This window comes from Scleropages formosus, chromosome 1 (genome assembly GCF_900964775.1).
Source record: "Scleropages formosus chromosome 1, fSclFor1.1, whole genome shotgun sequence".
Taxonomy (NCBI): Eukaryota; Metazoa; Chordata; class Actinopteri; order Osteoglossiformes; family Osteoglossidae; genus Scleropages; species Scleropages formosus.
Genome location: NC_041806.1, coordinates 21,760,410 through 21,785,147, shown reverse-complemented (window position 1 = coordinate 21,785,147; position 24,738 = coordinate 21,760,410). Strand labels below are relative to the sequence as shown.

General features: G+C 40.7%; 1 protein-coding gene, 3 long non-coding RNA genes and 1 other non-coding gene across 6 annotated transcripts; 3 read left to right on the top strand and 2 right to left on the bottom strand.

Annotated features, from left to right (window-relative positions):
- Positions 1–777: 777 nt before the first annotated feature.
- Positions 778–2,249, top strand: LOC108933119 (uncharacterized). Its single transcript, XR_001966040.2, has 3 exons — positions 778–1,271; positions 2,068–2,108; positions 2,215–2,249. It is a non-coding gene; the product is annotated as an uncharacterized LOC108933119 (long non-coding RNA).
- trnaw-cca (transfer RNA tryptophan (anticodon CCA)) lies at positions 1,000–1,071 on the top strand. The gene has a single exon. It is a non-coding gene; the product is annotated as a tRNA-Trp (tRNA).
- An 85-nt stretch (positions 2,250–2,334) lies between the features above and the next one.
- On the top strand, positions 2,335–7,181 carry LOC108933115 (uncharacterized). Its single transcript, XM_018749940.2, has 6 exons — positions 2,335–2,728; positions 3,799–3,908; positions 3,997–4,329; positions 4,726–4,812; positions 5,103–5,176; positions 6,048–7,181. The coding sequence occupies exons 1-6, from the start codon at positions 2,679–2,681 to the stop codon at positions 6,135–6,137; spliced, it is 744 nt and encodes a 247-aa protein (XP_018605456.1). The 5' UTR covers positions 2,335–2,678; the 3' UTR covers positions 6,138–7,181.
- Positions 7,182–8,351: 1,170 nt separating this feature from the next.
- On the bottom strand, positions 8,352–10,013 carry LOC108933118 (uncharacterized). The gene is made up of 3 exons (XR_001966039.2): positions 9,828–10,013; positions 9,256–9,357; positions 8,352–8,876 (listed from the first exon to the last, which is right to left on the bottom strand). It is a non-coding gene; the product is annotated as an uncharacterized LOC108933118 (long non-coding RNA).
- Positions 10,014–16,664: 6,651 nt separating this feature from the next.
- Positions 16,665–24,666, bottom strand: LOC108933120 (uncharacterized). 2 transcript variants are annotated; one of them, XR_001966041.2, is made up of 4 exons: positions 24,455–24,666; positions 24,095–24,242; positions 17,579–17,746; positions 16,665–17,346 (listed from the first exon to the last, which is right to left on the bottom strand). It is a non-coding gene; the product is annotated as an uncharacterized LOC108933120 (long non-coding RNA). The 2 variants fall into 2 exon arrangements; XR_003798004.1 differs by lacking the exons at positions 24,095–24,242; positions 24,455–24,666 and adding an exon at positions 23,549–24,007.
- Positions 24,667–24,738: the final 72 nt, after the last annotated feature.

Sequence of the window (24,738 nt, the reverse complement as noted above, 5' to 3'; positions counted from 1 at the left end):
TAATGTGTATACACTATGGAATGACTTGCATGGCTTAATCTTCAAGTGCCTTTTATCTCCAAAGATGAACAACTTGGACTTTTACATCATTTCTCTTCATTGTATTTGCATCTGAAGCTCCTGCTATACTTGACTTTATGTATCATAACTCTCAAACGTACACTGTAGGTCAAGTAGTTACTGCTTATATTAAGTAAAGCGGATTTTCATTTGTCTTGTTTTTCCCTGATACTGCTACAGTACCCTTGATCAAGGTATTTGCAGTCAATTTAATGTGTATTTTTATAGAAATATAAAGATGGCTACTGCACCAATTGCCTGTATTAAAGCCATCAGTGTTCACAAATGTTGTGACGTTGCCATTACTGAGGGATAGCGTTCTAGAGGAAACATTTTATGAAAGGACAGGGCATCCAATTTTGCCATATTTGCCACACAATCTCATAAAATGTGGTTACAGAAAGAAAATAAAATGATTTTAGAGTAAGAATATGTCAGAATCCAAAAATATTTTATGGTCTGTTGAGGCTGAACAATTGAGATTTACTGTATATGCAGCTTCAGACAGGGTGTCAGTCTTAAGGTAGCAGTTCTGTTTCAACAGATGTTTTTATATTTCTGTAATAGCGCTCCCTGCACTGTCAAGCTTGGCAACACAGCTACAACAAACTGTATTGTGAGAATACTGGAAGGGCGTGGCAGGTTTGGCCAGTGCCTCATGTGTGGGGGGGCTTGGGGTGCCTTGTGGCGAACTGGTGTCCTGTCAAGGGTGTGAGGTTAACAACAAAACAAGAAGAACAGAATACAGTTTGTAACTGGTACAGATAGCGATCGTACGCGTTGTGGTGTTACCATGGAAACCAAAGTAGTGCTAATACGAAAGCGGCAAGAGGATGATGAATATTGAACATCATCAATCTGTCTTTATTTTCAGGAATTTTCATTGTATGTGACACGCTGTATGTTATTTTAGCGTCTTTGGAAGACTTGCGGAAGTAAGACCTCGTGGCGCAACGGTAGCGCGTCTGACTCCAGGTCAGAAGGCTGCGTGTTCAAATCACGTCGAGGTCACTTTAGGTGTTAGGTATTAACCGGAAGTCGCCGCTGTCAGCCACACTGTACGTCACTTTACGCGCCGGAAGTTCTGTCTGAAGCGTGTCTATTTCTGCCATATAGTAATACTCGCGCTTTTAGTTGCTGTGAGGTAGCTGCCTTTGTTTTAACTAAATAATTGTACAGAATAGTTTACTTTTACACGTCATGACTGTGTGGTAAGTACTGATTTTCTGCTAGCCCAATTGAATTGGCCAAAAGGCCTCTTTGCCACTGGGTTTGGTGCAGAGAGAGCCACAGTAAAAAAAGGAAAGGAGTACCAGTTCAGTTGAGTGAACCAACAACCTTTACTAAGGCTTTAGAGCCACTTTGCCCCCCTTTCTGGAGGTTATCAGTTACAAAATTTAATTTTTTTATAACATCTATGTTCCTCATTCATGAGGATAGTGTTTGTTTTGTGGAAAGAACAATAATTCGAAGCAATTTTTTCTATATAATTAAAATATTTCAAGCGAAATTTTAGGCAGTTTTAGTTTGCTAGTATCTTATCTTGATGTTAACAAGCTAAGTAATTCTAAAATAAGTTTCAAAAGACATGTTATTTGTGCAAGGATAGTATTTTTGATTTTTTTGACAACTGTAGTTAACCTAAAAAAAGCAGAGTACACAGTACACCAGAGTATATGGTAGTAAATTCAAGGTTAATCTGATATTGTACTTTTATACTCATCTGCAGTTTTTCATTCGTAATTCATTCCAAAAAAGAGCTCTTGCAGGAAAAATCCAGATAATGGGCACGACTATTGTGTTAAAAAATTTGTAACACAGTCATAATTAAAGCATACTCTACTGTCAGTCATTATATGAAAGTTTCAAATCAAGTATTATTGAGCATGTTGAATCCCTATTGTAGAAAGTTTTTCTAACTATTAAATAATAGCATTATGAGTCATGTCTTTATTACAGATATGTTATTGCATGTTTTAGTAATAAGCAAATACCCCTTTCCCACAGGTATTGGTTGGTGACATCACTAATAGTCCTGGTAAACAGAGGTATGTTTAGTACCAGTACATATCAGTGCTGTGAAGACTGTACTTTGCATTTTCACATATTATGAATATCTGTGAATGTGATTGTGTTCGTTGTACTTTATTACAGCCGCTGCAGACGAAACAGTGGAAGGATACACAGGATACAGTGCAATCTTGCCCTGTGTTTACAGTGGAAAAATTTCAAAAGATTTCTCATTATTTTGGCGCTTTAAAGACAGCAAGAATGTCTATGACATCAGTGCTGGAAAGGATTATTTGTTAAACCAGGACTACCAGTTCAGGAACAGAACAACGCTGTTTCCTTTTCAGTATGAAAAAGGCAATTTCTCTCTGTTGTTGACTGATCTTAAAAACTTTGACACAGGGGAGTACACATGCTTTTATCCAAAAGAGAGGTTTGTAAGAAAAGTCATACTCCAAGTCAAAGGTATGTAGGCTTGTGCAGTGGATAAGAAACTTGATAATTAGTAACTGATGACTTTGATTATTGCTGTTAATTTTTTATAGCTACTGTGTGTAAATCATCTTTATTTTGTACTTCAAACTTCTCTGTTACATATTGTTTTTCAGATGGACCACCCCCAGCCACTCCCAACAGCTCTACAGAGACAAGAGCTGAGGTTATTGTCTTACTGCTGGCCCTCTTAGGAGTCGTTTTACACACTGTGAAAAATATATAGATTATAGACGACTGGCATGATTTCAAACTTGTGTTTTTTGCAAGGGCAGAACAGCTTGGCTCTTTACAACATTAATATTTTGTTTACTTTTCTGTTTGCACCAAAAGTCACTTTTCATACTTTTCTCAGCCCTTTTTGCTCTTTCCAAAGTAAGAGATTTGGCACTCTTTAATTTAAATTGTCCGTCACGTATTTACTGCTTTCAATGAAAGTTACTGGCTTTTCCCACTTCTGGTACAGTCCCACACCCTCCTATTGCTGAAGTACCTCTGAACACAGCACTTGCTTTCAGTTTAAATAGTAATAGTAAATAGTAAAGTAATAAGTAATAGTAAATAATTTACTGTATAAGGAGGACAAAGTCACTTTGTATAAAAGTGTCAGCTAAGAAAGAAAACATTTGACTATGTGGTATGCTTTTTTAATATTTATTTATTTTTTACAGAACTTTTAAGATGCTTTACCATACTTATATTAATGTATGTTGAAAATTAAATCTACTTCAGTTTATTATTTGTCCAGTTGTGTTATCACAATACATTTTATTTGCTGTCCCTTCATGTTCTACAAGGGATGAAGAGTCTGCCTGTTTTAGTATTCTAAGGACTCAAATTATTTGTAATTTTAATTTAAATAGATTAAATCTGACTGTGTAATGATGAATAATTTGCTAAGTGGACCACTTTCCAGAGAGTATCTGATCTTGACTAGGTGACATTACTTAATAATTGTAATTAAGTACATAGCTGAATCAGGTTGGCTCATGCTGGAATAGGACAAATATGTGTAACAAAAAGTAACAAAAAACTTACTTGAAAAATGTCCTCAATAAAGGCAAATGAAATGATGGCTTTTCTTTTTGATTCTGTAATGTCTGTTACAGATTGTAAATTGCTTTTCAGGCCCTTTGCAGAGCACAAGTTTCTAGTTCTGAAAATGTAGAAGCAACTGCTGCTTCCTTCAAAAGGAGACAATGTCACGTCCTGTTTTTCTTCATTGTGGCTTTGAAGCGAGCAGGAAAAACAGCTGCTCTATAAAGGGGAAGCTGTCCAAATATTTTTACATGGATGCTTCAGACCTAAGGAGATAGTCATGCCAAGGATTAGCAGTCTGTATTTATGTAAGTGTTTCTTTTATACCTTCATGTTCTTGTACTGGGGCTTTTTGGAGAAATGGGAAATTGTGCTTAATGTGCTTATTTTCTCCAGGTATGTATGTCTGCTCTCTAGTGACTGAGAGCTTAACAATGGCTCCAGTGCGCCCTGGGCACAATGTGACAATCAATTGTTCTCTCAGCACTGAGAATATATACTGGTACGTACAACAACCAGGCATGGCTCCACTGGCTGTACTTAGATCATTTGCAGATGTTTCACATGAAGCCATTTATTTCAACGACTTCAAGGGAAAATTTGTACTGCAAACCCATGGAAGATTGCTGATTCAAAATGTCACAAGGCAGGATTGCATGGTTTTCTACTGTGCTGTAACATCGAATGAATCACTTGTTTTCAGCAATGGAATCAAGCTGAACATTGATGGTAAGAGCATTCCTGATGAACTGAAAAAAAACAGAACACAGTTAATATTTTTTTAATTAATGTTTATGTTTTGAGGCTTTTAACATAGACTATAACAACTGAGAAATTCAGACAAAATGTATGACAATTTTTATGCAAGATTGATAGCAATTTAAAATTGCATTATAGACACAACAGTAATATAGCCACACTATACTAAGAAAATAGAATAATCTTGTGTTGGTTATTTGGGGCTGCACTGAAAAAAATGTAGATTTTTATACTGGGAAAACTTCAGAAATGGTGTGCATGTTGTACTTAGGATCAAGTTTACAACACCACTGTTATTAAATGTCAGTTATATATTCAGATATAACATTGGTTATTCTAATCAGAAACTCTGTTTTTCCCTTATAGACATGTGTCCTGAACGTCAACTCAGTACATTTTCTTTATTTATTGCATCCGTTGTTTCAAATTGTATCTTGATTATTACAGTAATCGGTGAGTTACAGAAATAAGTATACAAGTTTTATATTTCAGAATGAAAATTGATTTTACAGTGATATTTAAGTTTTAAATCAACATTTTTGTTAGTTTTCTATATATGCAATAGATACACATTGAAGGCATTGTTTGGTAACATGAGCAGCATTTTAGAAAGCTAATGTTTGTGACCTAGTTCTAGGTGTTTGTTTCACCCAAAATTCTGCTCATTCAAAACATTATAAAAAAGCAGTTGTGAACACATTGGTAAGCTATGTGTACTTGTACTGACTCTTCCCACTTTGCAGTGCTGGCAAAGAAGCTCAGCCCACACAGGTATAAACCTGTGAGGAAACTGGAACCAGTAAGGGATGAGGCACTGGTAATTTAGTCCTTTCTTTCATCTCTACACTTGCATACTAATAACCATATTGGAAGGGTTTTATGTTTTTTTACTGTTTTATGTTAATAGGTATTATAGAGCAACAGTGACTATCTGCAGTTTGTATTGACAGTAGGGCAGTTACAAGTCCAACTTTGCTCCCAACTTTCTGAAGTTGACCTGGGCAGCTGGTAGTATAGTGGTTAGCAAGGCTGCCTTTAGAACTGAAGGTTGCAGGTTTGAATCCCCCCTCTGTCTGTTGTATTCTTGAGCAAGGTTCTTACTGTAAATTTCTCTAATAAAATTGCCCACCTGTATTAATAGGTGTAAGTACCTTAGCAAAAAGCAAGTTTCTAAATGTACAAAGATCAGAAGTGTTTACTTTAGACAAGAAGCTCAAAAATCAAATTACAAGTCTTAAGATATCACTTTGTATGAAAAAGGTGGAAGAGGACAAATTAGCTTGGCATATTCTCTTAAGGCATCATTCCATACCATTAAAAAATAATAAGAAAAATGTATCTAGGTGTTAACTAAATTAGTAAAATCAAGTTAAATTTTTGATTATAATGCCCAAGGAAAAATATTTGTAGGGCCATCAGATAATGTAGTTGGTAAAACCCCAGATTTGTAACTTCCCAGGTCACCTTGCTGTAGTGCCCTCGAAAAATGTAAAACTGAATTGCATATAACAATTTAATGAGTCACTAAATAACTTGTGAATAACTATAATGTGCTTCCCAGTACATACATACATGCATACATACATGGACACAGGCATTTTTTTTTTCAAAGTAGTAGTAATAATAATAATAATACAATACATGTTATTGTGACTGAAGTTCTAAACCTTTTTTTTGCTGCTCTGCAGTATTCTGTGGTACAGATACCTGGACAAGGAAATGAAACGAACACCACCAAACTGATCACAAGCACTTACGCAGTACTGCAGCATCCATAACTACACAGCCAAGATGACTTCAGTGCAAAGCTGACGGTCCTCAGTACAAGGAAGTCTGTGACATACAAGAGGCCCCGTTTCCTGTCACCCAAACAAAAACTGTTAAATAAGGGCTTTTCCATTATTATTCTCAGCCAATTAGATTTCCTCTTTCTGTAGGTGTTTCTTTTGTATTTTTTCCTGTTTATACAGACTAAACATTTTTTTTCTCAGTAGAAAAATGAAATGAGAGTGAAACCAGCAGACAAAACAATTTAATTACTTGCTATGACAAAAATAAGTGACATAGCAAAAGGGCACATTTTTTTTAACTGAAAATGATAACTTGTGTAACGTTGCCCATCATGGTTTGATGTATATTTCTGTAGAGCTATAATACATTTCTGATATATGCAGATTTTGTTATCTATAGCTCAGTCTCGTTTACCATATAACGAGGAATGGTCAAAAAGCTTAGTGCTGTTTAAATGATCAGTTTAAAAGTACATGATTTTCAGGTGTTTTACAGGAGGTCATGAGTGTACAGTTTCTTTGATAGAGCCCAGTCTACTCTTAGATGCAGGTACAGTCAGAGCGCTGCACAGTAAATGTACCCATTGTCTTCTAAAGTCTTTTTCATTATTATTTTCATAGTTTCCTCTGACACAACTAGAGAATAAAATATTTTAGCTATTTCAACGTCATCTGTACATTAAAAAGAGCTGAAGCCGTTGCTCTGGTTTTGAAAACATGGTTGTTACAGACAAAAGAAAAGCAAAAGTATGTGGTAGATGATCATATTTATTTTTAGCTAGTGTACACTGTAAGGTAACCAGAGCAAGGAACGTAACATATTGTAACTGCTGTGTTCTTGTTTTATGTCTTTATGGTTTTGTTAATGATGAGTCACTGTGAAAGAGGACAGCTACAATTACTTACCGCTCTGTAACTGGGAGGGAGTCTCAGATGTGGCATATTTGTAACTCACCAGATATATTAATATCTTATTTAAGTGGTTAAATTGATATGCTTATTGGTTTCAAGGTTGACTAAAATGTTAAAAAATTAAATTAATTAAAAAATGTTATTTATATGCCTTTTCTCCTCGTCCCAGACGTGTGTTTACAGCTCGAATTCTACACGGATCAAAGGGTGTGTCACAGGATGTTCCGGTGAATCGCAAACAGGTTTCCCTCATTTGTACTACTTTTGTGTTGTCAAATAGAGAAGTCGCAGCTGAAGAAGTGGTCAACAGAAAAGGTCATTATTTGAGTTAGACTTTGGCTCATACATCAGTGAGGCCTCTACATTTAGTATAATAGGAAGAAACCGATGAAGTAACTGACCTGGGTGATTCTCACCTTTTCTTAGATACCGTCATCTCGTCCTGCTGTGGCTGTGGAAATTTTACTTGATTATGTCACTGCCAAGAGAAGTCGATTTTGTCAGGAAATGAAAACGTTACCGATCCCTTAACACATTCACACTAATTTAGGAATCGTAATTTCGCAGTCATGTACAAATTCTTCATTAGTTTAGTTTTAGTATTCACTCCAATTATAAATGTATTTATCAAGTTGGTTCTTTCACTGCAAGATCAAAATGAACACATCTATGTTTTGTGCTGTCATTTATGGTAGGACAAAATCCACATCTCACATTCTGTAGAACACCAACAGTAATGTTTCTAGAAACGGGAAATAACATTGGGTCATTTCTGCTCTATTTTTATGACATTTTCATTCTGGGGGGCTGATTGTTTACAGCTTAGTTTCGGATTTCGATATGTTCCTCTTTGTTCATCTCTCTGCTTTCTGCTTCACATGTTCTGGATTTTGCTTTGATACAGCAGATTATTACTGGAGTTAGTCTTGTGCCATTTTATGGTTAAATGATTTGTTCTTTATTTTAAAATTACTACTTTAATTAGGAAGAATGCAATATGTTCAAATGCTCTTTAATTGAAAGACAAGTCTTCATTGCGCATTTGAATTTAGAACTAATCTTTATTTTCTCTAGTTTTATTTCAGTAGTAATATTTGGCTCTGCATATAAACTTATATGAATGCTCAATTCTTTGTTGGATAGTGGACTATGCTAATAATGATATAGGCTATATGTCCTTGTGCTATGAATGCTGTGTACTTGCATCACATCGCTGTTTCAGTTTTTTTTTTGTTGTGACCCACTGTTGGTGCTGTTGGCAAAAAAAAAAAACCCCAAGAGACAGAAAGCTGAGGACACCAAACTCTTTATTATACCAGATTGCATGGCTACAGTAGGAAAAATCAGGCTTGCTCGGTCCCTAGACATAGGGGTTGGTGAACAGGCCATCACTCGCTGCAGCACTGCATGGACTGCAAGCAAGAAGCAGAGTGAGCAAAGCTGTCACTGGAGTGCCATAGGTAAGGGAGCTGGGGCGGGTTCAAATTACTTTCACATTTACCCTACTGAAACTGCACTTACAGTTCTTACATAAAAGATATAAATCAGCATAGGTGTTCTAGGGCTTTACAGGTACAGGTGAATAGGTAAACAGGTAAACCAGATTTTGCAATGGCTGGCTATAGTCCCCTACGTTAGAACCAGATCTCTCACTCCAAACTCCCTACCCTCCATCATGACACCCAGTGCAGCGCTAACGTCACGTTCCACATTTCTGCACTGCAGTCTCAGTCGATGGGGCGGCAGTAGCTCCCTCGGGGCCAGAGGTCAGCATGGCGGCTGGTGGCTCAGAACCAAGAGGCACCTTTGCCTTATCTGAGGAGAGACGGAGCAAAAGCCAAGTGATCAGAGCACTACACATGGTCACACATCTGCCAAGAAAGAATTTGAACAGTGCCAAAGTTAAAGAGATTTTCATAATCTACTACTTAGAAGTCTTTGTGAATGCCATTTTTGACTGATTAGCCTGAGATTAAGAGCCTGGTTCTACAAATACTTGTGAAATGCTTTCCAAATTTACTAAACGATAACATTTCAGAAGTATTTTTCCAGCCCTGTCAAAGAAGTAAACATTCACACGTTTGTTCAACCTGTAATTTGCCAGTCCATCGTAGCCCTCTGGCTGGAATTTCAGGAATTTCAAGACTCTCAGCTCATCAGTCAGGTTTCAGTATGCAGCGTGGGCCATTCGTACCTTTAGACCTGCTGCATGGTGTGAAGACCTTCCCCTCGCCCTCCTCCGCCTGCTCCTTCTCAGCGATCGAGGCTCTGATCTTCCTCACCACGTAGCTGCTGGCTGGAGGGGGTCAGCGACATCGCATCATCATCACAAACACATTTCCATCATCATCAGTGCACTCAGTCATCATGGATGCTCATCACAGGCATAGTAAAAGCACACAAAACTCATCACCATCAATGCACTCATCCCACAGCTGATCATCATTCTGACATTTTATTATCACAAACATACTTTTAGTATAAACACACGTGTGATGAACTCCAGGACATTATTAAAGCCAAACTTTCTGCCCTCAAAGCACCAGCAAGCGGGGTTTAAAGGGCACTTATTCGTTCCTGAACAAGCCAACGCTCAGGAAATGTTTGTTATTCATTAAAATCAATACCACCATGGGATCAAAAACAAGCAGAGAGAAAATTTGTATTTGTTCGTGTAAAAACAGTGCGTAAGCTCAGCTGCAAATTGCCTCTGTAATTCATGTTTCCGCGATGCTGGCAAGACCCAAGAGGAACAAATTGTCCTACCTTTAATAAGAAGTCATACCATTTCTGTCCCTTTAACGGCCACTTTCCAGGTGTACAGCGAGTGTGATTTCTTATCGTTTGACGAAAACACTTATCGGAGCCGTTCAACCGGACAACCGCGCACTGCTGCTCTCGTTGCTGTTGTTATGAAACCCTGACATGTAACTCAGCCAGGGAGGAGCTTCCCTACTCTTACGTCATCGTAGTTGAACTCGCACGCTGCAACTGCGCTGCAACTGCCCTCTCAATTGCGCTCTCAATTGCGCTGCAACTGCGCTGATCCGTAATAATACAAAGATAATCCAGCCAAAGAGTCAACAGAGAGGAGTATATTTAATGCTGTCGCTAATGTGCTTGTAAAACGAACAAGGGTTTCGAAAATGTTTCATCATGGCAACAACTTCTACTGAACTCTGAAAGGCTGAGAATCAATGGACATTAAGTCTTTCTGTTCCAGTTTATGTCTTATCGCAATTAAAAAAAACGACAGCGCCAGCAGGAGGACACGCGGTTGGCCCGTGGTTAGCGTGAGACTGGGGACAACAGCCGACCGTGTGGGCGGAATTTGGATTTCATTTCCTTTAAATTATGTGTTTTTTAAGTGCACTGTCACTTCCTGTTATGAACGTTCGAGTTAGGAATTGTCGAAAGATACGAACCTTTTGCAGATTATTTGTTTACGTTCCGTTGCTTTTCTAAAATTTCGGCCTGTTGCGGACTGGAAGGGACCTGCGCTTCCACACCCAACCTGTAGTTGGCAGTAAAGAGTAGAGGAGGCTGAGCCTTCCTTCAACTCCCTTCTACGGTGTTTACAATAACAAGACGAAGAGCTACTTGTGTTTATGGGATGAATCGCTCCACAGTCTGTATTAAACAGGAGTTCATGCAGACTATACATTTTTTTGTACTGAGCCACTTACTTTTAATTTAGTTCTAAGTTAATAAAATGTTTAATAGTTATGTGTGATTACAGTAATTACATTTAAAGAGAACTGTGGTGTTATAATAATAATCACACAACCACAACCCTGTATTTGACAAGCAGCTCAGCAGGAATGGAATGGAATAACAGTAATCATTATTTTATATAGAGCATTTAAGAGCAACTTCTGAAAGTACCTTATAAAATAGAAGATATGAGTTACACCTCTAAGGCAATTTATAATAAATATCAGCATTTATAAAATTAAAGCAGTAAAAGAGCAATATAATAAAACAAAAACAGCATTAAAAACAAAACAGAAACAACAGAATCCATCCAGTAGTAATTATGTAGGGGAGAACGGGGTAAGATGAGCCAGTGGGTAAGTTGACCCACCCCCTGTATCTAGGCAACTATGCACATTTGCTGTCATGTGACCATAAATTTAGGAAGCTTGGATCATTTCTGTAATGGATTGAAGCACATGGGAGAAGCAGAAAGTATTTTTTTGACACCAAAAATTGTTTTTTGCATGCCTGGTGTAGTGTCTATTATTTTAAAGCAAATTTATCCAGGTATAAAATAATGTATCATACATACTGATGATTTACTAATGTCTAAATCCACATGGATAACTTAGCTGAAGATTGGCCTGAATTGCTACAGTATGCATTTTTTTTTACAAAGTACAAATTGAGCCGATGGTTCAAGTTTATTGTCATAGATACAAGTACTATGTACATGTATCATAAAAATTTTCCTGAATGCTTCTCCACAGACTATGGACAAAGACAATAGCAATACTGCACAAAACAAAACAATGACAATGACAGTGAGTAGTGCAACAGCAATAGCAATAAATAATGGTAACAGTAGTAATAATAATGCCAGCTGAAAATCAGAGAACTCAGAACGAGAGAATGAGAATGAGAATGCTTAAAGTGGCAGTGTAATTGGCCAGTGTGCTTGGGTGGAGCAGTCCAACTCTAGTTACTAAAGGTGGCACATTGGTTAGTGTTGTATACTCTTACAGCAGTGGGGTTAAAAACTGTTCCTGTACCTAGCTGTGCGGGTTCGAATAGACCTAAGCCGTTTTGCAGATGGTAGGGAAGAGAAAAGTGCCCGTGCGGGGTGACTACGGTCTCTCACGATGCGCATCATCTTTCTGAGGCAGCATGTGGTGTAGGTGTCCTGTACTGCTGGTAGCTGTGTGCCGATGATTTCCTGAGCCGTTTTGACCACCCCCTGTAGGGCTTTCTTGTCCTGTATGGAGCAGTTGAAACATCAGGATGTAATACACCCTGTGAGGACGGACTCCACAGCACACCTGTAGAAAGTGGTGCGGACTGTAGTGGACATCCGGGCTTTCTTCAGACGCTTGAGGAAATGGAGCCGTTGATGGTCCTTTTTGATGGTTGATGCTGTGTGCTCAGTCCATGTGAGTTTCGTAGTGAGGGCGACCCTTAGGAATCTGAAGCTGTTGACCCTCTCTACAACGTCCCATCCTATGTATATGGGTGCATGAACCGTATCCTGTTTCCTGAAGTCAGTCACCAACTCCTTAGTTTTACTGACACTGAGAGACAGGTTGTTGTCCTGGCACCACTCTGCCAGGAGCCTCACCTCCTCTCTGTAGGCCGTCTCATCGTTGTTGGTGATCAGACCCACAATGGTGGTATCGTCAGCAAACTTTATGATGGTGTTCGAGCTGTGATTGGCCACACAGTCATGTGTGAACAAGGAGTATAGCACTGGGCTCAGGACGCTTCCCTGTGGAGTGCCAGTGTTGAGGATCAGTGGGGAGGAGGTATTTCTGCCAATCCGCACACGCTGGGGTCTGCTGGTGAGGAAATCCAGGATCCAATTGCACAATGCGGCACTCAGTCCCGCCCTGGTAGTTTCTGGATCAGCTTGGTTGGGATGACAGTGTTAAATGCTGAGCTATAGTCTACAAACAATAGCCTTGCATAACAGTTTTTATTATCCAGGTGAGACAGAATGGTGTGAAGTGTGTGTGATATCACATCTTCAGTGGATCTGTTGTGGCGGTAGGCAAACTGCAGTGGGTCTAGAGTGTCTGGGATGGTGTCCTTAATGTGTCCCAGCACCAGCCTTTCAAAGCATTTCATTGCAATGGGGGGTCAGTGCCACTGGGTGATAGTCATTAAGGCAGCTCACTTTGTTCTTCTTAGGAACGGGGGTGATGGTGTTGTTTTTGAAACAAGTGGGTACGGTTGAGCTTTTTACAGAGGTGTTAAATATGTCTGTGAAGACAGTAGCCAGTTGCTCACTGCATGTTTTTTAAAACTCGCCCTGAAATTCCGTCCGGTCCAGCAGCTTTGCGGATGTTGACTCGGCTAAAAGTTTTTCTCACCTGTGCCACAGAGACGGTGAGACCGGCGTTATCATGTACTGTGGGGATGCGCAGCGGGAGGTCTTTGTTCTCGAACTCAAAGCGTCCATAAAATGCATTCAGTTCGTCTGGGAGAGACGCAGCGGCACCTGTCAATGACCTCCTTTGTGGCTTATAATCCGTTAATGTTTGGATTCCCTGCCACAGCCTATGTGCATCTTGAGTGCAGTTAAACTGTGATTCCACCTTCCTGCTATATTCCCGTTTCACGCTGGCGATGGCTTTGCGGAGCTCGTACTTGCTCTTCTTGTACGCATCCGTGTCTCCGGACTGAAACACGCAAGTTTGCGCGCGGATCTTATTTCGGATTTCGGCGGTAATCCACGGTTTTTGGTTGGGGAATGAGCGGACTGTTTTATGGGGTATGCAGACACTAGCACGGTAGCGGATGAAGTCCGTGACCACTGTGGCATACTCCTCCAGATTGGAGGATGAGTTTCTGAACATGTCCCAGTCTACAGAGTCAAAGCAGTCCTGGAGCCTTTCCTCCACTTCTGGTGTCCAGCACTGCACAGTGCGCGTCACAGGCTCTTCTCGCTTGAGTTTCTGCTTGTAGACCAGGAGCAGCAGAATCGAGGCATGATCTGACTGCCTGAGGTGTGGACGCAGCAAGGAATGGTACGCACTTTTGTGTGAAGTGTAGCAGTGGTCGAGGGTGTTTGAGCCTCTGGTGGGGCAAGAGATGTGCTGATGGTACTTGGGGTACACGTTCCTGAAATCGGCTTGGTTAAAATCCCCAGAGATAATGAACAGTCCATCTGGATGTTTGTTCTCATACTTAGTGACAACTTAATTCCCCTAAACATGATTTATAATGTTGATGAAAGAGGTGTGGCAACAGTGCAGACACCAAAGCACGTAGTGGCAGAAAAAGGAAAGAAGCAAGTGGGAGCCATTACATTTGCTGAAAGAGGAGATCTTGTGACTGGACTATGCAGTCAGTGCAATTGGGAACGCAGTCCTTCCCATGTTTATCCTCCCAAGGGTTAGATATAAAGACCAATTAATTACAGGTGCACCTTCAGGATCAGTTAGTATCTCCACCAGATCTGGCTGGATGAATGAAGACACCTTTGTTGAGTTTCTTGAACATTTGGTTCAGCACATCAAGTGCTCCTCTGACCAGCCCATGCTGCTAATCCTTGATAACCATGAGACACACATTTCACTGAAGGCAGTGGATATTAGAAAAACAAAAGGTACTGTCATGCTCACAATTCCACCCAATACTTCACATCGCTTGCAGCCTCTAGACAAGTGTGTTTGTGGTCCATTTAAGACCTATTACAAGAAAGCTCTTGATGGCTGGATGAGATCAAACCCAGGCAAAACAGCCAGTATATACCAAATCCCTGGATGTGTGAATGAGGCTTTCATGTGAACGACACCACGGACTATCTCTTCTGGATTCAAGTCCACAGGGATTTTCCCTTACGACAGAGATATTTTCTGTTTGAACCATCCATGGTGTCAGACAGGCCAAACCCTGAGCTGAAGCGTGCTGCTCCAGATGATTCACCCATGGTTTCAACCTCTATCTCTGCTGAGCTGCCTTCACCATCCCCTCCATATCCAAGTGCTTCACCAAGCAAGCCAGATTCATAACCCAAACACACCAGATATGTGTCTCTTACTGAAATTCTACTCTAACCCACAAGTCAGCATCCCAGGGTACAAACAAAATGAAAGCGCATAAAAACAAGGATACTGACTGATACACCTGAAAAACAGGCAATTGAAAGGGCTCAACAAGAGAAGAAAAATAAACAGAAGGGGAAAAAATAAAGTATCATAAAAGAACAAGGACAGCTCAAGAGGAAACCAAAGAAGAAAAAGTTTACAGTGTGCAGCAGCTCTGTGGACAGTGGACTCCAAAGGAGTCTTAATTCTGGCCACAACGCTCCGAAATATCTGTAGTAGTGAGTCCATTTAGTGCTCAGTTATCAGTCATAAATATGAACCGTGGTACTAGATGGTAAGAGGCCCTGCAGGGACAGGCTCCAAAAAATATAGACAGGTAAGAACCCAGCATGATTTGTGCAGTTGTGCAACATCATTCCTAATTGCAGGGCTTCTGTTTTTCTCCAGATATTGAATATTCAGTCACCCGTTCTGAAATTTTTGGTTGGTCTGGGCAGGTTTGAGTTTTCCGGAATCCCGCCGTAGTTTAGTCTGTTTCGGACTGGACTCCATTCTTGTCTCTAATGGGAGTCAAGTCATATTTATTTAACCAAGTTTGTTTAACCCCTCTAGGCTCTGAAGCTCTTCCTTCCTCTGCTGGGTGTTGCATTGCAACTAGTGCAGCCTTTTCCTGCGACACTTGCATTGGGAAACCTGAGTACCCAGCAGCCCTAGAGAAAAGTATTGACAGAATCAGTTTGCAAGCGATTTGAACCTCTGCAATGTCAGCTGACTGTTTACATTTACATTTATTCTTTTAGCAGATGCTTTTGTCCAAAGCAACGTTCATCTCAGTAAAAATACAATTTGTGCATTACACGAAGAGAAAGAGACATGGCTGTAGACATGTGACTCTTAAGTAAATCTAGTTTGTTACCTTCCACTTGATGCACCGATGTTCATCGTTCAAGTAGGTGCATAAAACACAGGATAGATGAATTCTCATAACCTTCCTACAAGTTTTTTTTTTTAATAAGGTAAACAAACATTCACATACAACGCAGGAGTAGCAGCTATATAAAGGCTTATCTGGGGATGCTCATAAAGTTACAGTGCATGAACATTTACACCATACGTGAGCTGGAGAGATCTTGGGTGAAATGTTTATCCAAATTATCACTATTACTATTTCTATTACGAGCCACTAAGAGGAAGTAGGGTGAGAGACCTTTGTGGGTGAGGCGCTGTGAACAAAGGGTTCAGGATCGAAAGCAGCTCCATCAAAGCAGACCCAGGTTTCAATCGGCACCGTTCTTGCGGCAGAGTGGCAGCTCCACACACCTGGACATGTGGAGGTAACCAGTGCTTGGTTCCTGCTGGATCAGCAAGACGTACTTGAGATACTTTAGCGGTTCCTGTTTTTGTGTCCAATATATCAAAGTCAACTTCATCGTCCTTCTGCTTATATGTGAGCTACACATACAGGAGTGCACTTTGTAAAAAAAGATAAATACAACAGACGAGTGCAGAAACAAGACAAGACAGTACAGCACACAGGCCAGAGTCTGGCAACAACGTACACAGCATATAATGTACACACACACACTGACTGAAACCGCTTATCGTAAGTGGGGTCACGGCGAATCGGAGCCTAACCCAGTAACACAGGGCGTAAGGCCGGAGGGGGAGGGGACACACCCAGGGTGGGATGCCAGTCCGTCAGAAGGCACCCCAAGCGGGACTCAAACCCCAAACCTACCAGAGAGCAGGACCCAGCCGAACCTGCTGCGCCGCAGCACCCCACTATATATGTACGTAAAAATATAATATAAATACAAAAAGGATATACAGGACATGTAATTTAACTGTAAACTAGAAGAATTAAACAGACACTGGAGACTAGAAGTGTAACTGTCAGTCCCTGCATTTTCAACAGGTCAGGTGTGTCTGTGTGTGTGGAGAATGCTGATGCCTATAACTCCAGATAAATCATCGTCAGAAACCCAGAATTCTACATTGAACGCTGTGTAGTTCCCTCCTGATTTGCGTCCATGTGCCCTGCAGCGGGAGCTCACGGCAGTTTTACCATTCAAATTCACAGTACTATACAAGGTATGGTACTCAAAGGCTTTGCAGGATTCAAATGTCTCCTTCGTTTCCTGCTATAAAAATTAGACTTGGTCCGAGGCAGCAAATCAAATCTAAATAATCAAATTCATTCCAGTCAAACTTGTTTAATCTTTCGACTTTTATCCACATCACAATTTCAGAAGGATTCGGAGACAGATTGTAGCAAAGGACTCATATAAAGAATAAAACTGCAAGCACATCTCCACACACACAAGACACACACACACACTGAGGCTGCAACAGAAATATAGCCTCCAAACAATGTATAATTAACTCTTTTAGGCAGCAGTAGAAGAAAATGCTTTCATATTTTTTTCTGATCGTAAAAATGTCATGTAACTGTTCATCGGGCACATGTTGCAAAATCACAGGGGTGTCATCTGATGAGCTGAGGTCGTCACAAGACTCATGGTGAAGGGCATGTCGTTCAGAGACTGGGAACAGAATGTGACCCAACGCTGCATTTCAATATCTGTGCACAACAAGATTATGCTGAAGAAGAGCAATATGATATAATCAATATAATCAGCAATATAACCTGTACACTGTTTTTTCAATCCATACTTAATTGCTGTTAATTAGAGACACTCGATGAGTGCTGCCCACATGTTCCATTTCACCAGTTCTGCCACTGAAATAGAAATACAGTGAAAGCAAATACTTAACTGTAGAATACAGATTAAGTGGAGGGTTTGTTGGGGTTACTGTCGTTCTCCACAGGACACACGCTGAGTCTGCAGTCGTCCGTCTCCTCTCCTGTTCATCAGCAGATACCGGATCAAGGACGCTGGACCCAGTGGGCCGAGCTCGATCCTGCTGGCCTTCATAGCTCCTCTGTGAGCAACGAATACACACAGTGCAAAATAGCAACAACTGATATGGAAAAAGAATATTAGCAGAACATGACAGAGCAAAATTTCCAGGATTTCTTTCCTGTCATTAGATCTTAAAAGCACTAAGAATTTTAACAAATAAACTTTCATGCAGTTACTCATGTGATATAAATGTTTGTTTAAAAAATATATATTATTATTATTATTATTATTACTATTATTCTTGTTATTATTATTGATAATAAGAAAATTTAATATACTGATAATAATAATAATAATAAGAAGAAGACGAAGAAGAAGAAGAAGAAGAAGAAGAAGAAGAAGAAGAATTTCTTTTTATTAATTGTTGATTACTTGGATAAACATTTATGCAACTACTCATGTGATGAACATTGGTTCATGTGGTGGAAAGAAGCAAACTGCCTGTACTTTAGAATCTCGTTTGGGAGAAAGCATCCGCTAAATGAATACATGTGAATTTAATATAGAAGGTAACAACTGAATTCTTTTGTTAAAGATCTTTTGAATAGTTCAGCAAGGACTGTTACAATAAGCTTGTATCATATTCCCAGTGTAAATGTATTAAAGTACTAGGAAAGGCCTTACATTTAAAAAATGGTAGGAGTGTCCTGGAAATACCTTATGAAGATGGACTGGAGGGATGTAGACTGTGAACGAACATGAAGGGAGTTGCAGGCAGGGAAGACTCAAGCACATTTAGGAAACCCTCATCTCTACAGGTCAAGTCAAGGTCATGCCCCCATGTCTCAATGCATCATAAGAACCAGTACCAGCACTTCTTAAACCAGTACAGGCTAAACAGTTCCAAGACACCTCTTGATTCATTTAATCTGGGCTATTAGCTCCTGGCTGGACCATCTTTATATTTACATGTATTCATTTAGCAGATGCTTTTCTCCAAAGCGATGTACATCTCTGAGAAAAATACAAAGAGTTCATTACAACAACAGAAAGAGAGACTCGGATGAAGACGTGATTCTCAAGTCCAGTTAATTTTCATTGTCCACCATATGAAGCAGTACACATTGCATGACTAGCTGCATGAAGGTTTATCCATTATTCTACAATCCTAAACACTGAATTATTAAAGATAAACGTTGCCTCCACTCGGGAAAGAAGAGGTGACTGTATGGCCACCCACAACGACAGGCTGAAAAAGGGGAAGCGAAAACAACATGGTGACCTAGGGATTTCTGTAAGACTAACATCAGTGCAAGAGTCTAAATATTTCCAAATTGTTCACAAACTGATGGTGAATGAAGGGTGAATTTACCTGAAGGCCCACAGTGAATTATAACATCTATATATAGTATATGGACAGCGCTTTACTCTAGTATGACAGGCATTGTGCTCTTAAAACATGTACATTTACATTTATTTATATAAATGACACTTTTCTCCAAAGTGACTTACACTGTTAAGATACCTACTGTTATTTAGCCATTTATGCATCTGGGTAATTTTACTGGAGCAATTTAGAGTAAGCACCTTGCTTAAGGGTACTTCATCTGGTGGTGGGTTTTGAACCTGCAACCTTTCTTATCATAATGATGTTGAGATATCAGAATAAAAGGAAAGCTAAATATATAAAAATAAAAAAGCCTTAATGTACATGACACTGTCTCACCAGCAACTGTCAGCCTTGGATATTTTGACTAATGTGCCTGGATTGAGAGGTTTATTCTTTTGTAGGATGGTACACCAGCCTCATTTTCCTAACTGCATGAAGAAAAATGTAGGATGTGAACTATTCTAAGCGCAATACCCCCATGAAGTCAAAAACTTGATCACTAGTCTGCATGCAAGTAATTTGCGCAATCCTAATATTTGTATTCTTTCAGCAGCACGTGAGCTACAGCACGTGCGTCTGTTTTTTCGCTGCACTACTAATAATGTCCACTTGGTGGCGACATAAGACCACGTTCCACGGGAAAAACAGCGCAGAGTCACTCAATTAAATGCAGAAAATGTAGTTAATTACGTAAATTAATTTAAGGATGACTAGGATCACGAATGTTAAATGGTAATAATACTGCTGAGATTTGACTGTGGATTGAGCAGATGGATGGGATCCTTTCAGAGCATTTCAGGAGTTTTTGAGTTACGAATAAAGATTCGACTTACGAACTAAGACTCGGGAGGGGCGCTGCTGTGAGAGAGAGGAGTGAGAGAAGAGTCACTCTCCCTGTGGTTCTCGGACAAGGTGACACATTACCATACCCTGCAGTCACGTGGTCTGCGTTTCATTTAACTTCTCATCATAAGCTGGACACCAGTCTGAGTCTCCTGAGGATGAACCAACTTTAAAAAAACAGCTGTCGTTTTACTCTATTAAATTTATTGATTTTAGTCTAGAATAGAATATGAATATTCTGTTTATCAACATTTTTCCATCAGCACACCCCCTAACCCTAAGCGTCACAAAAATAACTAAACAGTGACAATGCGCTGTTTCAGTGAAAGAAGATTCCACATGTTGTCCAAGTTGTCAAACACAATCTGTCCCCTTTGTTCATTGTTGCAGGGGGTCTACAGCTGATCACTGCCCTCACAGTAACCATGAATGAGGGTATTGTGTGGGGTCAGAGCCTGGCAGAGGTGGATTACCCCATCTGATCGATGACATGGCTGGTTAACTTCTACATCTTAACAAAAAATATATAATATTTTTATTCACATTAAAATTACTTTTATTGCAATGGTGAAGGAAGGGGGACTGGGAGGGACAGAGCGGTGCACAGGAGGATGAGACGGGAGAAGATGGTTGAGAGCGCACATGTGAGAGCTAGCAATCTGGATGGGTCTGGACTCTTTCAGTAAAGTGCTGGTTCCCCCAAGTCCTACTGTGTCATGTCTTATCTCCTTTCTATGCACTACGGGCTGTCTTGGACAGGCCAAGGTCGAAAGTGTTGAAGAGGTGAACCAGAGCCCTGGCCACCTCTTTAACAAGTTCATCACACTACAAACACAAGTGGGACCAGAAATCTGTTCATAACTCAATTTGTTTTTAAATCAGGAACCACTTTTACCACTAATTTACAATCAGTAAAACTGTAGTATTACAGATGTCCTTCAATTTATTTGGTTAACTTAATTGAAACTATAAAAACCTCAGATAAAGCTCTAATTAATAAAAACTTAATACATTGTGAGATCAGTAAGGACTTAATACTTTTTCAAAAAAAAAAAACAGCGACACTGACATTAACATAAAATTAGTGAAATTAAAAATATCTGCAATTCCCACACCCTCCAAATTAATAACAGTTGCTGAATAATTCATCCTGTTAAGCCTGTGCAGTGTTTGTCAGCCTCTGGTCACTTTCAGCTTTCTTCATTTCCTACAGAATGAAAAGTTTAATCAACATCCCTTGATTTATTTTCAGGTTAGGTTCTGTAAAGGTATTAGATATAGCTATAATACACACACTGTCTGAAACCGCTGTCCCTAGCGGGGTCATGGCGAGCCAGAGCCTAACCCGGCAACACAGGACCCAAGGTTGGAGGGGGAGGGGTCACACCCAGGACGGGACACCAGTCCATCACAAGGCACCCCAAGCAGGACTCAACCCTCAGACCCACCAGAGAGCAGGACTCGGTCAAACCCGCTGCACCACTGCACACCCTCACAGCTATAATAGATTTTTAAAAACACTTTGATTTTTATTTTAACATTTCATTAATTTTGAATCACATTAAAAATTAAACTAACTTTAATAAAAGAAAAATGTTTTAAAATATATGGTGTCCACACACCCCTATTTAATGCCACCTTTTGGCCGATTACTCCTTTAGATAAGTGCAGCGTCCATCATGTTGTCATTGATCAGGGAATCAAACACCAAATACAAACATCGTGCTATGAGAAGGGGCCCAAACTGCTGCTGTTACCCTGCCTTCTACTGACAGAAATTTTTGACAGGCTTGGTAAAGAAAATTGAAAATATAAATAAGTAAATGAATCTGAAATCATGATGGACTGGCATCCAGTGTAGTGGTCCTGTAGCCTTGCGCTCACTGAATCTGAGATCGGCTCCGGACACCCGCGACCCTGACAAGGACAAGCAGTAAATGAAAGTGAGTGAGTGAGTGAGTGAGTGAGTGTTTTGGGATTTACTTTCTGAAAAATTTCTTATAACACAAACAAGGGCCGGTGTGGTACAGAAGGGTTCATCCGCACACTCTGAATTACAAAGCCCTGGATATATCGTGAGCATTTAACAAAAGGTCAAAATTCAGTAAAACAGACAACTAATCCAGCATGAGATAATAAACAAAAAGAAGCAGGACAACAGCGACACGTGAAATCGCTCCATCCAGTTCGCTAGAGGCCGATCCCCGCTGTACTTTCCTGGTGCGCATTTACTCCACATAATACGGTAACAGGCTGTTACATGGAGAAAACCGCTTAGGGTTTTTTTTAAAGAAATTATCACAATTATGTAGAATTCGTTGTGTGTGTAAATTGCAGATCGTATAATTTCAGCAATTTATAAGTCAAAGCGTTGCACCAAGCGGACAAGGAGACCATCTGTACTGTAACTTCACTGAATTTCAGTGATTTTACTATAGAGAAAGTCGTCATAAGGAAGAATTATGAAGCTAAATATGTAAATTACATAACAGGAAATTACATTCTGTCAGCTTTATCCCGGAGGGCCATCAGTATAGCGCCTTCAATGAATACGAGGAGATAATTAATAATCATTAAATTAAAATCATTGAAACTTTTTCCATTTTTTAGCACCGAAAAACTTTCATTAGTATTAATTAAAACAACCATAAACAACACTATTGGTCTTCCCAATATGCAGCCATTGCCTAGAACTTTAATTCCGTGAAACGAAAAGACACATGAAATTGTCATTGGAAAATTGCGGGGATCATGTGCACATCGCCTGCCCACACTTATCCTGACTAAATGTTACTGAGGAAAAATCTTAGCTGTGCGATCAGACGTGGGTTCGAATCCCACCGTCTGTGTAGAGTTTGCATCTTCTCTAAATGTTGCTGTAGGTTTCCACCCACAGACATATGTTTCAGATGGACTGGTGACTGTAAGTTGTCCCGTGTGTGTGTGGGATGGCCTCAGGGCCCTCAAAGCCCCATACTTTCGATACAGGCTCCGAACCACCGTGACTCTGCATTGGAGCCAGCGCTTACTGACACTTAAGGATGGTGTTGCTTCTTTTACTGTGTAAACCACGTGGTTTTACATTGAAATATTACCATATCCAATGTCACAACTGTAAAAATAACTGTCAAAATGAAGAACATTTTACAGAGTTATTAGCTAGTGAAAATAAACATATTTTCGGCACATTAAATCAGTGTTACATCGTCAGATACGTCCCAAAATGTCCCGCAGTGGGACGCATTTTTTAACTCGGAAGTGCGAAGTTACACGTGTTTTAAAAGTGTCATGTTCCCTGGAGTCCTGTGACGGAGGGGGACGTGGACGATCAGTCCATTCGTGTCCTTCCCGCAGTGTGTGGGGGTGGGGGGGGGTCCTATAAAACAGCTGCACCGGGGGGGTGTAATTACGCCTCGCGCTGCAGACCGTCACTGTACAGTAACTGACGTTGCCTCCAGCTCAATGACGAACGTGAAATTACCGTTTTCAATAATATCCAAACAGCCTAGTTTCCGGCTACTGTAAATCACCTGACTGAGGATTTTTAATATCAGAATTATTCATCCGAGAAGCGGGTCATTTACAAGGGAGGATTTAAATTTAAACCGCATCCGGCGGAGTATTGGCGGCAGAACAGCGTTCGCTCACCGAAACTTGTAAAAGAGATGGGAAGTGTTCAGGAACGTGTTTGCGCTGTTGTGTTTCGGCTTCGACGCCCGCTGCGCGAGACAGAACATTTTTCGGATAGCGAGACTGGTGGTCAACGGCAGCGAAGCGAAGCGTTAGCGTCGGGCTCGCGTCAATTGCGCCGCGAAACACAGAGAGGCCGCTAGGAGGCGCTCGCGTCACTCGGAAGGAGCGGCAGTTCGGCCAAGAGCCGGAGGGCAGCGAAGCAACACCGCGCCGGCCTCGGTCGGGAGGAGCGCTAATAACCGTGGAATGTTATTCTAGCGCAGGTCCGGACCCTTAAGAGGATTGACCTTGATGGTCAAGTCCTTTACACGTCCCCTTTGAACGTGCCTTGTCAGAAGAGCGGCCTGCCGTGTCCGGGGCCGCTGTGCGGCGGCGTGTGATGCAGGTGGGCTTCCGCCGCGGGGGGACCCTCGTGGTGCGCGAGCCCGAAGAGCCCCAGGTAATATTGTGGTAAACGGTAGCTGTGGCTCAGGAATGTCTTTCCTGCGTTTTCCACTTTACCTGTAATTCTTAGCATTCCAACATCCACGTTTGCCGCTCCTTCTTTGGCGCCTGCTTGTGCCTGATGGTTTTGATGGCGAAGAAGATCTGGAGGCTGAAACCTGAGCAGGTCTCTCGGACAGACCTTCCGTGGTGCGAATGTGGGATCCTTAAGACAATAAACCTGTAAATGAATCCTCTTGGAGATCCCAGCAGAACCGCTCCCCCATCGCGAGGAAATTAAAAAATAAAATGAGCTTTAATCTGTTTTCCCATATATGCTTGCCCTTCAAACACAGCCGTGTCAAATAATAATAATAATAATAATTTAGCCGATTAATTCTTCCAAAGTGATTTACAGTGTTAGATTTGCACACCGACCTGCTGAAGTGAAATTCTTTTCACCCATTTTTGCCCCTTTGTAGAGCAGGGTTCTGTTTTTGCTGGAGCAGTTCGAGGTAAGGAAGGACTAGTAACTAATATGGAAAGTCCGCGCACAGGCCTGCGGATCTCCGTGTTTGTTTTTAGGAAAACACGTTTCATTGATCTTGCACCACCTGCAGACGGGCTGCGCGTGCGTGTGCGCAGTTGCGGATCGTATTTTGCCTCCCTGACACGATCCGTGTTGGGGCACGTGAGTTCCCCCACCCCCAGCTCTGCGAAGC